At 48.4% G+C, this 14202-nt stretch overlaps 1 protein-coding gene and 1 long non-coding RNA gene across 2 annotated transcripts in view; both read right to left on the bottom strand.

Moving 5' to 3' along the window:
* Positions 1 to 10845, bottom strand: part of PRRG4 (proline rich and Gla domain 4) — a 36015-nt gene extending 25170 nt beyond the window's left edge. Inside the window, exons 1-3 of the mRNA XM_083165506.1 lie at positions 10527 to 10845; positions 4182 to 4291; positions 788 to 951 (exon numbers count right to left, since the gene is read on the bottom strand). Coding sequence (XP_083021632.1) covers positions 788 to 951; positions 4182 to 4291; positions 10527 to 10567 — 315 coding nt within the window. The 5' untranslated portion in view covers positions 10568 to 10845. The remainder of the gene's footprint in view (positions 1 to 787; positions 952 to 4181; positions 4292 to 10526) is intronic.
* Positions 1 to 14202, bottom strand: part of LOC146045472 (uncharacterized) — a 365523-nt gene that overhangs the window by 216859 nt on the left and 134462 nt on the right. The window lies entirely within an intron of this gene.

The raw sequence follows: 14202 nt of genomic DNA, 5'->3' as shown, positions 1-14202 counted from the left end.
GGCAAATATAGCCAAATTGTCCTGCATGTTCAGAAGACGGCATAGGTGGTTAACACTGCCGGGGAGTGGCATCTCTTGCTGGGCGGAAGGCGGGCTGAGACGTCATGACGCAGCACCACACTGATTGCCGGGACCCGACTGATGCCGCAAGGCATCTCTGGGAACGGGGGGACATTGCACTATAGTTGGTGGGTAGGAGCAGCCATCAGCTGTCCGGGCAGCAGCAACGCCACAGCAGGAGGCTGCCGAGGCTTTTCCAGTCACCCGGATTCCGGGAGACTCCCAGAATTCGTGTGATTGGAAAAGCCACCTGGAGGGTTGCCACCAAATAAAGGAGAATCCCGGAAAAACGGGAGACGTGGCAACCCTACCCGAGGGTCAGTCCATCATCTTGGAGAGTGTTGGGCACAATGATCTGAGAGATCCCGCCCCCTCTGGCATCATCCAATGTGAAAGTTGGGAGCTGTGCTTTCATACTTACAAAAACTTTTTTGCTAAACTATCATTGGGATATATGCACATAGGGTGAGATTTAATAGGATGAGAGATTCAGAAAGTGAGAGATTTGGGAAGAAATCTCCAGTTTTTTTAAAGCGGCAATCATTTACACTGCAAGACCAGTTTGATTTTGCAGTGTAAATGATTGCCGCTTTAAAAAAAACCAACTGGAAATTTTTTCCCAAATCCCTCACTTTCTGAATCTCTCATCCTATTAAATCTCACCCTCTATATGACAATAACAAAAAGTTTCTGGTGGAATTCTGCACAGAACCCTCTGGGACAATACCGTAGCATCGTAATCCTTGAATATTTCCCTTGCTTCCTCATAGTTGCACTGCTCCTCACAGCACTCTCTCTCCAGGTTACCAGGGACGAACATCTCGAAATCAAACTGGTTGTAGAGTAACCGACGCCCCAAGAAACTGCTGGCATCTTCCCCGTTCCTAAAAACTACAATAAATGTAAGAGTTATATATATATATGTTTGAGAATTTAATTCACTGCATCGAGCGGAGCAGTTTTGTTGCTTCCAGTTGTTTCATTTGAGCGAAAAATAATCTGTAACAATATTATGGGAAGAAAAATAAAGAAAGATAAATAAATAAAATAAAACTAAATAAAATTTACATTTAAAATCACAACTATAAGAAACTGGGGGTGACATTCAATAGGACGCAATTTCTATTAATTTTTAAATTCGCCCATTATCGCACGTTTTAAAATCGCATTTTTTGCCGCAAATTTGCATATTTAATGAGGTAAAAAAGTGCGATCTGGTGGGATAATGTGCGATTTTTAGTCATTAAAGTGTGCAAATTTGAGGAAATGTGCGAATTTGTGGTAATTTTTTTTTTTTAAATGGCGCGAGGTCCCCCCTCCTGAGCAGAACCAGCCCTGGGCTCATTGAGCCGGACCTGGTTCCAAAAATACGGGGAACAAAGAAATCTGGGGGTCCCCCATATTTTTAAACCGGTCCGGCTCAATGAGCCCTGGGCTTGTTATGCACGCCATTTAAAAAAAAAAAAGTTTACACTTTTTTTTTTTTAAGACAGGACCATGCAAATTCGTCTGTCAAAACCTGGTCTGCGTGTGTGGTGAATTTTAGTAACATCTTCCCGTTTTCGCATCACATTAAATATGCAATTTGTATACTTTATAATGGGAAAACATCTGGATGCGAGTTCCGGCGCGACTAAAAATCACACTTTCAGAATGTGCGATTTCGCAACAAAATCGGCAGTTTTTGACGTTTTTCGCATCTTATTAAATGTCACCCCATCTATCAAAGAATAAGTACATGCCTTCAAGGCTCAAAACTGGTCCTTGATAATAAAGTCCTTGATAATACAGAATCCTCGATAAGGGCAACTAGTACTGCCACTCAGGAGACACATTCCAATTTCCCAGTATAAGATTGTATTCCAAACACTATGGCCCTTATTCTGGTTGACTCGTTCGCGCATGCCCTCATTCTTGTATGCGCATGCCCAGCAACATTTCTGCGCACATGTATACGCTGGGTGCGTGCAAACTCGGAGAGAAGTCTGGTCGCCAAGTGCATGCACCCAGCCTTGCGTGCGGGGGGGGGGGGGGGGGGTGGAGAGGGGCGTCGGGTGCCGGCCTGGGGCATTAGCATATGTGAACGCCCAGGGTTTCATTGGCGCTTCCATGAAAACGCTGGGCGTACATATGCTAATGCGTCCGTAACGCACATGCAGAGGCGGACAGCTGACGTAACCGGATGCCAGATGCTCACCCAATTCCCCGCGATTCTACACGCATAAGTGGTCTGTGACTTCACCTTCATTCTGGGGACGACGACCATCAAAAGATGGGGAGGTTCCCACTGGCATGCGACTGGATGTTCATGTAAAACATTCACATGCCTTGCGAACACGTCTCGCGTGCGAATGGGTGGCGCTGGGTAAACATTCGCAAGGCGAGGTTAGAGTGACTCGCAAGGATGCGACTTCTCATCTGAGCGAGTCAGCTGGAATAAGAGCATATAGGTAGAATAGTAATAATCCGACCATGCGAAACATTTACCTACAGGAGATGAAATGGTTATAGAATATCTAAAGCCAGGGCCGGCGCACCACTAGGCAAATCTAGGCATTTGCCTAGGGCGCCGGCCACTGGAGGGCGGTATTTTGCCCCCCCCCCCCCCCCCCTTGCCGCCCGGGTACCTGTCCTGCGGCGTATATGTGCGTAAAAGCTGGCGGCAGCGGGGGGTCCCTGCAGTCAATAAGAAATAACGAGCGCTATCCGCCGGGCTATGCGGAAGCGCTTCTGTTTTGGAAACACTGGCCGCACGCTGATTGGCTGAGATTCAGCCAATCAGCGTGCGCCGTGCGGCCAGTGTTTCCAAAACAGAAGCGCTTCCGCATAGCCCGGCGGATAGCGCTCGTTATTTCTTATTGACTGCAGGGACCCCCCGCTGCCGCCGCCAGCCTTACAGCGTCGCAGGACAGGTACCCGGGCGGCAGACACCGGGGCGCCCCCACCCCGACTTGCCTGGGGTGCTCTGGTGCCTTGCACCGGCCTTGTCTAAAGCTAACTAAGCTACCTTGTACTTCAGATATAACATTTGATAACCTTGGGGAATCTTCTCTTTTCCATTACTAAGCCAAAGTAGCTCTGTTAGCTGTAAGTATATGACCTAATATATATATATATATATACTGTATATATATATATATATATATATATATATATATATATATATATATATATATATATATATAAAATATGTGTGTGTTCACCTGGGGTAGGAGGAAAATGATGTAAAAAGACAAAGACAATCTCAGGGAGTGATGGGAGAGAAACACTTGGAACTTGTTTAACTTAGCCACAGTCCATAGTGTCTTCATTTGGGGACAGGACCAAAATATATGGGTTAAGGTCAGTGCCATTGAGAGGGGGAGCCCCCGTTGCAGGGAGCTGGGCGGTGGGAGAGAGAGGTGACAGGATGCCGCCGCAGCGCAGCCTCTCCCCCCAGCTCAGCACACTCTGCTCGGTCCTGTCTGTGGAGTTGGGGAGAGAAACAGCGGCAGCAGGCTGTCATCTCTCTCCCTCTTGTTTCATTTTTTTTTAACAGGGTGTGGCCACGCCCCCTCCTGGACACCCAGCCCCCACACGGTGGCCACGCCCCCTCCTGGACACCCAGCCCCCACACGGTGGCCACGCCCCTCCTGGACACCCAGCCCCCACACGGTGGCCACGCCCCCTCCTGGACACCCAGCCCCCACACGGTGGCCACACCATCTCCATTTTACCGATATTTTTCACATCTCTCACAGAGATGTTGGCACTCTAATCGTTAAGATTGACAGGTACAAATGGTCGACAGATTAAAGTGGTCGACACACGTTATTTTCCCCAACTTTTTCACCCTTTACCAATGCGGCATGTGAGGGGATGCAATACACTAATCAGGGTTACTTGTGGCTTAAATGGAAAATGCTAACCTCTTGATTATGTCGACATGTTGTGCCTGTCAACCTTTTCACCTGACTTACCTTTTACATGTCGACCCAATGTCTCTGTTGGCCATTTTGATCCTGCCGACCTATACCTACGTCAACAATATGGGATCTACTTAGTGACTGATGACCAATGTAGGGACGACCCAATGATCCATACACCTGTGTGATACAGATAAATAGATACAAATAAGATACCTTCTTTATGCTGCTTGTGTTCCCCCAGATTCCTTGTGCAATGTGGAAGGGCAAACACTACAGTGATCAGCTGGTAGACCAGGAGCAGATGTGGCACAAAGCGTTGGGATCTGCAAAACACATTGACCACAGGAATAGAATTAATATTTATTCTAGTTATTACAAGGGTCAGTGTCTTGTTTCTGCCTTTGTTAACTCATGAAAAGGAAATCATTTTACTACAAGCTATAAAACGTAACGTCAGAGTAAAGTCACACAATGCCGGATAGATTAAATTCAGGCAAATTGAGTTGATGAGGTCCAGAACCGAGGTGGAATAAGGGACCAGCTCCACCTCCACCACAGCCCTGCACAGTAATTCTGACACAAATGCTTGTCCCAGTGGCTTCCTTTTCGGGCACAACGTTTGTGATGTCATGACATCACCGCTGCTGAAGTGAAGAAGGGCCGCTAAGAGGAGCAGGCTCTGTTTATGCTGAAGACAACGGGGCCCATTTATCAAACCATATTTGCGGCTAAATCCCCGAAAACACACATTTTCGGGGTTTAGCCGCAAATATTAAGTATCCCCTAAATGTATCATAGGGGGACTGCAGCAGGAATCTCCGATTCTTTCTGCGATCCTCCCTGCAGTGCCGCCGGCCGCATCCCCCATAGGTTTCTATGGGGGATGCGAAGTTGCCCGATGTATTAACATCGGGCAGCCCGGCTTCGCACCCCTGGGTTATCGCCATTCTGATATGGTGATAGCCCATTGTAGCCTATAGCCAGGGCCGGCGCCACCACTAGGCAGCTCTAGGCATTTGCCTAGGGCGCCGGCACCTGGAGGGCGGCAGTTCGCCCTCACCCCTCACCCCCAGCATTAGCGAACGGTACCCCGGCGTCCCTGCTGAGTGCTGGTGCGTGCAGTCCGTGCCGCCGGGGGAACCAGCGGCGCTGTTATCGTGTGTAAGCTGGCCGCGGCCGGCGGGGTCCCTACAGTGAATAGAAAATAACTAGCGCGGGAAGCGCTAGTTATTTTCTATTCACTGTAGGGACCCCGCCGGCCGCGGCCAGCTTACAATAGCACACGATAACAGCGCCGCTGGTTCCCCCGGCGGCACAGACTGCACGTTTTTTCACAGGTACTAAGGCACCGGGTACTAAGGGAGAACAGTGCCGCCGGTTCCCCCGGCGGCACGGACTGCACGCACCAGCACTGCTTACACACGATAACAGCGCCGCTGGTTCCCCCGGCGGCACGGACTGCACGCACCAGCACTGCTTACACACGATAACAGCGTCGCTGGTTCCTCCGGGGCACGGACTGCACATTTTTTCACAGGTACTACCCCCCCCCACCCCCCCGGCACCGGGGCGCCCCCACCCCGACTTGCCTGGGGCGCTCCGGTGCCTTGCACCGGCCCTGCCTATAGCTACACATCGCACTGCCCGAGCAGAGGTAAGAGGAGTCGGTGGGAGTCAGCGCATAACCGCGCATGCGCTGACCCCCCGGCTTCCGGGTTAGGGCTTCGCAAGGGAACGGGCTCCTTTCGGAGCTCTGTCCCTGTGCCCTTAAAATTGATACGTTCCCCCTATATGATCGCATTTTACAATGCGATCCTGGGCGGTAATATTTTGCCCAGATCGCATTCTAAATGCGAACATGATAAATGTGCCCCAAGGTGAGAGGGGGCTGGTGGGACATAGGAGGGGAAGCTGCTGGAGGGGCACAGGGCATGGAGCTGCTGGAGTGACAGAGACAGATATGTGTATAAAAGGAAACTATTGTGGGCATTACATGCATAAGGGGCACTACTAAGGGCATTATGTAGATAAGGGGCACTACTGTGGGGATTATGGGCCTGATTCAGATTGACAGGCATCAGGCGTTTGGGGGGGGGGGGGGGGGGCAAAACACCAGCGTTTTATGTATGGCCCTGTATATACTACTGGCTTTCATCAGGGCACACACATAACCCTTTAAATAGCATAAGAGGTCAGAGAGGTCATTTAGGGTGTGGCGAACGAACAGGCTGCCAGCTCCGACTGACTTATTTTTAACCTTTACTACTATGATTTACCAATTAACTTGCATAACACCTCATTCCCATTGTTACCTAATATTGTATGTCATCATGTTAAAACATCTGAGATGTATCATCATTTGGAGAGAGATAAAAGTACCAACCAATCAGAGTCTGTAATTTTTTTAAACATACCCTGTAAAATGACAGACATGGATTGGTTGGTATCTCTCTCTAAGGGCCAGATGTGCTAAGCTTCAAAAGTGATAAAATGGAGAGTGATAAACAGCCAGCCAATCAGCTCCTACCTGCCATGTCACAGACTGGGTTTGAAAAATGTCAGACAGGAGCTGATTGGTTGGTGGTTTATCACTCTCCATTTTATCACTTTTGAAGCTTAGTGCATCTGGCCCCAAATCTTTTTCCAAGGTATTCCAATCTTCCCATTGATACATACATATGGTGGTGTTCAGGACACAACTACTTATACTGTACAGTGTTTAATGTGTATACAGTGTATAATTAATGAGTTGCTGACTGGAATTGCTCTGTGATCTGTGTATTCCTTTAATGGACAGCGCCATCTAGCATTTTACAAATGTACTGCATTGGTGTGGCTGCTATACCTTGTCTATAAGCATACCTGGAATTTCTATTGTCTATAGGAGCAGCTGGGAACATTTATACTGCTTTCACATTGCAAAAACCTGCTTTCAACCCGATTTTCTAAACGTGTCTTAAAACTGGTCAAAAGCCAGTTAAACCCCTTTCATATTGCATGATGTAAAGGTATATTGCAGTTTAAATACCGTTTTGTACCTTTCAGATTCAACCCGTTTCACCCATAGAAAGCCATACAATGTCATTTTAAATGTTTTTTTTCCTGCTTGTGGGCGGGGATCAAGTGTGGTTATCATGTATAGCAAATACCGTTTCTAAACTGTTCACACTGCAGGTGAAACGGCTCCAAACCGTGTAGGATCCTCCTTTTAACACGTGTCAAAATGCCGGTTTTCTGTAACCGGTAAATTGACAATGTAGCTTTCACATTGCAGCTGGAAACGTTTTAAAGCACTAAAAAAACGGCAATATACCGTGTTACAGCTGCAATGTGAAAGGGGTATTACTACAGCTTCTACAACACATATGCAGTCATGTAGCCCATAGCAACCAATCAGAATCATTTTGTAGAATTGAAAGGGGAAATAATAGCTAGAACCCGATTGGTTACTACAGGCAACATCACGGCTAATCATCTGCCAATTACTATGGATATATATGTGTATGTGTGTGTGTATGGATCATTGGATAGACAGCATTAGGTCGACACCACTAGGTCGACATGACTGAAGGTCGACATGGGCTCAGGTAGGTCGACAGGGCCATTAGGACGAAATGGTGGAGGTCGAGATGGGAATTTTCACTTTTTTCTTGTCCCAAATGTCGACACAGTCGACATGGACACCAGAAAAGTGCCCCGCATCCCCTCGCATGGCTCGCTGCATTCGCCATGCTTCAGGCACGGTGCCTCGCTGCGCTCGGCACACTATTTTATTCTCCCACTGCCCCGTAGGGAATTTCGGCACATGTCGGCTCCAAAAAAGTGAAAAACCCCATGTCATCTTGTGACTGCCAACCTTCCCCATGTCAACCTAATGACCCTGTTGACATAATGACAGAGTCGACCTAACCCCATTTCGACCTTCAGTCATGTCGACCTTCAGTCATGTCGACTGAGTTGTTGTAGACCTAGTGACCGTATCTCATTCAGAAAATAGCCTGGGATCCTATAGAGGTCGCCCAAGACTCATACCGTATTGGCTATTTTCTGAAATCAGAGTTATTTACATTGAACCTAGGAGGTCAATCTGACATACATGTCATTGGCTCTGTTAGGGGGGCATGGCCTCATGGGATAGGCCACACCCCCATATTGGTAGGCCACCCCCCAAAACGTGGGCGATGTGTCTGCTCTTGGGACTGCCACGGACATATCCCCCTGGTTGGGAGACCATGCCCATTAATTAGGCACTTGCCCAATCAGGGGCGTAACTTGATATTCGTAAGCCCCATAGCAAAACTTTGTACAGGCCCCCTATTTAGCAACTGATGGTGATAAATGTATGTAAAACATATTACTTAGACAGTAAAGATGGGCCCCTTTCAGCTCTGGGCCCCATAACAGCTGTACCCCCTGTACCTATGGTAGTTACGCCCTTGTGCCCAATGTCCCTCCTCCACTGCAATCAATGTTGGGAGGTGTGCACTCTCTGTCGGGACTAAGTAAAAACCGGAACTGGACAGGCAGGGGCTGTCACAGGCAGCCCCCCAGGACAGGACACCCCTGTGCAGGACAACCCCCAAACCGGACACTAAAAGCTCCAGTATGACAGAAATAAATGAATGAAGCCTGTCTGGTCCGGGGTACTGTCCGATTCCGGTTTTTGCCCATACCCCTCTCTCTGTGCTGTCTGTCCGAATGGACAGAACTAAAACATATGAATAAATCCCATTTATTTGTCTGGGGGTCAGAATTCACACACAAGGTTAGAGAAGCCGTATATAGCTTAACAGGCATGTTCTGTCTGAGCACATGGAGGCTGTATAGCAGGGATGGGAAATGTTTGCCCCTCCAGCTGTTGTTGAACTACACATCCCAGCATGCCTTGCAATAGTTTTAGCATTATTTAATGCAGGGATGGGGAACCTTTGCCCTTCCAGCTGTTGTTAAACTACACATCCCAGCATGCCTTGCAATAGTTTTAGCATTCCCAATTGTAGGGATGGGGAACCTTTGGCCCTCCAGCTGTTGTTGAACTACACATCCCAGCTTGCCCTTCAACAGGCCAAATAGTAAAATTGTAGCAGGGCATGCTGGGATGTGTAGTTTAACAACAGCTGGAGGGCCAAAGGTTCCCCATCCCTGCTGTATAACACCTGGACACTCCAGCTGTTGTTATACTACACAGCCCAGCATGCCCTGCATCAGTGTTACTATTTGGCCACGCTAAAACTGTTGCAGGGCATGCTGGGCTGTGTAGTTCAACAAAAGCTAGAGTGTCATGGTTAGCCATCACTGGTATGAGCAACAATCATTAATGGCACTTTTTTACTCAAGCAACACACCTTGTAGCAAGGCATTATGGGTAAGCAAGAGACATTATTGAGCAATACTCCAAATTCTGGAAATGAACCAACAGTTCTGCCACCCGCCCATCTCATTCACTGCAGACCTAGTGGATTCACACTGCGGTGATTGTATCATACACTGCTCTCTGTGACCAGAACCGCCGGCTGTACTGTGGTGTAGCAATATCTGCATGCACACAATGGCAAGTGTCATGTGATTGTGACTGTCTGATAAGGGGCCAGATCTACTATAGAGTGGAGAGTGAGAACGGACCGGCCAATCAGCTCATACCTAAATCAGAAGCTGATTGGCTGGCTGCTTATCTCTCACCACGTTATCAGTTTTTGAAGCTTAGTACATCTGACCCAAAATGAGAGAGGTCAGTTCCCACAGGTAGCTGGGCTGCTGTTCTCCAACAGTGGTATCACAGGTACTCAAAGGGCATGCTGGTAACTGTAGTCCCATAGCTGCGGCAGAGCTCTGGCAGCTGTCTATCTCTTGATACCAAGTAACAGAAAATGCCCCACTTATGGTATACGGCCATTAGGTCGACCTTATTTAATTATTTAGTGAAGGTCGACACCTGAAATAAGTCAACATGGGTAAGGTCAACTGGCCAAAAGGTTGACACAAGCATTAGGTCGAAAATGGGTAGATTGACAGTCAAACAGTCGACATAAGTTTTTCATGTTTTTTTTTTAGCCGACATGTGCCGACAGGCGGTATTTCATGTCCTACCATCCACTACAGTGTGGTGGGATAATAAAACAGTGTGCCAAGTGCAGTGAGTCACCGTGCCCGACGCATGCTGAGTGCAGCGAGCCATGCAAGGGGATTGCTGTACACTTAGAGGATGTTCATGTCGACTTTGTCGACATTTGTGACAAAAACGTGAAAAAAATCACATCAACCTTTGGACTGTCGACCGTACCATTGTCGACCTAATGCTTGTGTCAACCTTCCGACCCTGTCAACTTTACCCATGTCGACCTATTTCAGGTGTCGACCTTAGGCCTGGTCGACCGAATGCATGTCGACATAAAATGGGTGGAACCAGTGACCCAGACCCGCGATTATATGCATTCTACAAACACAGGACATTAACAGTGAACCAATGAAACATGTCAGAGTAAGGTTCTATACGTTGCTTTCCGCCCCAGTGATAGATATTCCAATATCTTACAATACACGACATATGAAAGGACTTACCTTAAAGTCGGAGCGAGATAACCATTGTTGATTAGATTCATCAGTCCCTGCAAACTTGTGGTCTAATGGGTCACAGTCCTTGGTTCTGGTGTTACAGTCCCTGAGCGGTGAAGAGGTCCCAGGAGTACACTGTACTGTAATGAGGGGTCCGCAGCGGAAGCCCAGGCTGGCCTATGGGAGTCTGTATATGTAACGCTGTTACAGAGCCTGTGCTATTGGGGGAGGCAGACTCCCAGTATGTACATTTACAGCAGGAAGTCCTGTCGCAGGTAACTCCGCCTGGAAGAGGTGGGTATGGATGACATAAGCTAACACAGGGCCAGGCACCTGTCTTGTCTTGATCTACAGCTGAGGCACAGGAAAGGTATTTATCCAGTACAATCAGGACAGGCACTTCTGGTTTGATGGTATTATTACTAATGATGACTATATTAAGAATAATAGTATTGGAAAAACAAATTAATTAATTATTATGTTCAGGTTATATAAGTCCATAACTACAATTGGTGTTGCACCGGGGCCCCTGAGGACTAAGGGCCCCACTGCTGCCCCTCTCAGCCTCTTCCTGTCACCCACTGTTTTCCCTGTCACACTCTGCCTCCTCCTGTCACTCACTGGTGTGTTGGATCTTGTGAACTTGGAATGATGTGGAGGAGGGGGTCCAAATGTTTTTTGTTTTTTTGCACCTGGGCTTACCACCCCCAAGTTCCGCCACTGGAAGTTTATACATCTGTAAGTATACACATAGAGCGGCATTCAATGCCACCGCGGACCGGGTTTATTCGGCGAGGATGGCTTGTTTTCGGATTGGATCGCCAAAAACAAGCCATCCTCGCCGTCTAACCCCCTCGCCGGCTGCTCGCCCAATTCTATGTTCTGGGGGAAATCCTCGCCATCCTCTCACATCGAGGATTCCCCAGAACAGTGAGGTTTGCCGCATATGCAGCGAGCCTGCTATGTATAGCAGCGAGCCTCTCCGTTTTGACGGTCGCACTCGCCGTTTCCACCTCCCTGAAACGAACCAGCGAGGTGGAAACGGCGAGTGAAGGGGGGGTCAGCTGAATACTGACCTGTGAGCTATGATGGCGAGCAATCGGCACTGCCGCCGTCATAGCTCGCTAAAACGCATTGAACATACCCCTTAGAGTTAGGCTGCAGGGAGGGGAAGCTTAGGGTTAGGCTGCGAGGGAAGGGGGTAAGGTTTAGGCACAGGGCTGGTGCAAGGCACCGGAGCGCCCCAGGCGAGTCGGGGTGGGGGCGCCCCGGTGCCGGGGGGTGGGGTGGGGTGGTACCTGTGTAAAAAACTTGCGTCCCCGGCGTCCCTGCTGAGTGCTGGTGCGTGCAGGGATGTCCCTACAGTGAATAGAAAATAACTAGTGCTTCCCGCGCCGCCGCGCGCATAGCGCTAGTTATTTTCTATTCACTGTAGGGACCCTGCCGGCCACGGCCAGCTTGTACAAAATAACAGCGCCGCAGGTTCCCCCGGCGGCACGGACACCCCTGCACGCACCAGCACTGCAGGGACGCCGGGGACGCAAGTTTTTTACGGGATGCGGTCATTTGGTCTACTGCATTATGGTCGACAGTCATTAGGTCGAATCCATTAGGTCGACATGCTAAAAGGTCGACATGACTCTAGGTCGACATGGGAAAAGGTCGACATGATTCTAGTTCGAAAGGTCATTAGTTCGACAGGTCATTAGTTCGACAAGGTCATTAGTTCGACATTGTCTATGTCGACATTCACAAGGTCGACATGGAGTTTTTCACTGTTTTTTGAGCCAACATGTGCCGACAGGCGGTATTTCATGCCCTACCATCCACTAGGGCAGTGGTTCCCAACCTTTTTTCTCTCCCGTACCCCTTGATTAGGCTTTTCATTGATAAGTACCCCCTCCTCTCATTCTGAAATATGGACAGTACTTAGCGGTATGTGGATCTTATGCATGTCCTTATGTTAAGGAGGAGCGGAGGAGTAGTATACAGCAAGGAATCATGCCCTTCTGTGTCTAGACACTGGTTGTGTATTATCCAGGATTCCCGCTAACACCGGTAGGATTAATGATGCTGCTTCCTCCACCTTTGTCAGTGCTGGGCAGATGACTGCTGATGTCTGAGGGCAGCATGGGAAGCTCCCAGTGGATTGCTGGTCAGGCATATGACACAACATGGTTTTTCTCTATGGCAATGGGTCTTCTTCAGCCATCAAAAGACCTTTTCATCGTCCGCCATTACCAATATTATTTTCAAGTACCCCCAACTGGTCTGCAGAGTACCCCCAGGGGTACTAGTACCCCAGGTTGGGAACCACTGCACTAGGGCGTGGTGGGAGAATAAAATAGTGTGCCGAGCGTAGCAAGGCACCGTGCCCGACGCATCGCGAGCGCAGCGAGCGATGCGAGGGGATGCAGTGCACTTTAAACTGTGTCCATGTCGACTGTGTTGACATTCAGGTAAAAAAACAGTGAAAAACCCCATGTCGACCTTGTGAATGTCGACATAGACAATGTCGAACTAATGACCTTGTCGAACTAATGACCTGTCGAACTAATGACCTTTCGACCTAGAATCATGTCGACCTTTTCCCATGTCGACCTAGAGTCATGTCGACCTTTTAGCATGTCGACCTAATGGATTCGACCTAATGACTTTCGACCATAATGCAATAGACCAAATGATCCCAACCCGTTTTTTACACAGGTACCACAGTTCGCTAACCCTCCATGCTGGGGGTGAGGGGCGAACTGCCGCCCTCCAGGTGCCGGCGCCCTAGGCAAATGCCTAGAGCTGCCTAGTGGTGGCGCCGGCCCTGTTTAGGCACCAGGGTCAGTTTCACTTTCTGAATTTCTCATCCCATTACATTTCACCCACTGTATCTATCTGTAAGCTTTAATAAATATCCCCCTTATTTCTAGGTTAGACAGTCATTAACCCTTTGAGGGCCAAGGGAATTTGTTGAAATAGGTGGAAAGTTGCCAAGCAAACATTTTATTGGAACTTGCGCATTATCAGGGTGCCCAATTTGCCTACGTACGCCGGCATACACATCGCATTGCATGCAATTGCATCGCATGCGAGCCCCGCGACGGGACGTGGAACGTGTCCTCCCGACTTTTTTCATACCCCCACTATCCATTTCGGCGTGGAGACGATTCTATAAAGTGTGGCGAGCACGCTTCGGGGTGACGTGGCAAGTGGGGGTGTGCTAAATCGCATTGCATCGCATCAATGTGGATAGCGGGGGGTATGCTAAATCGCATTGCACGCTTATCGCGATTTGCGTGCGATGCGATCCGCGGCCAGGGGTGCAGTGAAAATGAACTAGTACCATCGCATCGCATGCAAAATTGCATGCAATGCGATCTCACTACGTAGAATAGGGCACTAAGCTATTTGCTTAGTGGGCGCCCGGATAATACACAGGTACCTTTTTATTCATCATAATGATCTGTAATGTTACCTTATATAGGAAATATCATCTTTTATTTAATTTTTTTACACTTTTTTTAATTTGAATTTATATAACAAATGTGAGCGGCGCCGGCATTTTTAGCGGATATTTTGAACATCTATCACAGAGATGTTGGCACCCAAAGGGTTATAGTGCTGTGGAATATGTACAGTATGTCCTATGCAAATAACTGTTAGCAAATGTAGAAAATGTAAACAGTATACA

The sequence above is a fragment of the Crinia signifera genome, chromosome 11 (genome assembly GCF_055691185.1).
Source record: "Crinia signifera chromosome 11, ASM5569118v1, whole genome shotgun sequence".
In the NCBI taxonomy this organism is placed as follows: domain Eukaryota; kingdom Metazoa; phylum Chordata; class Amphibia; order Anura; family Myobatrachidae; genus Crinia; species Crinia signifera.
The sequence above is the reverse complement of the archived record's forward strand: the minus strand, read 5'-3'. Positions and strand labels throughout refer to the sequence as shown.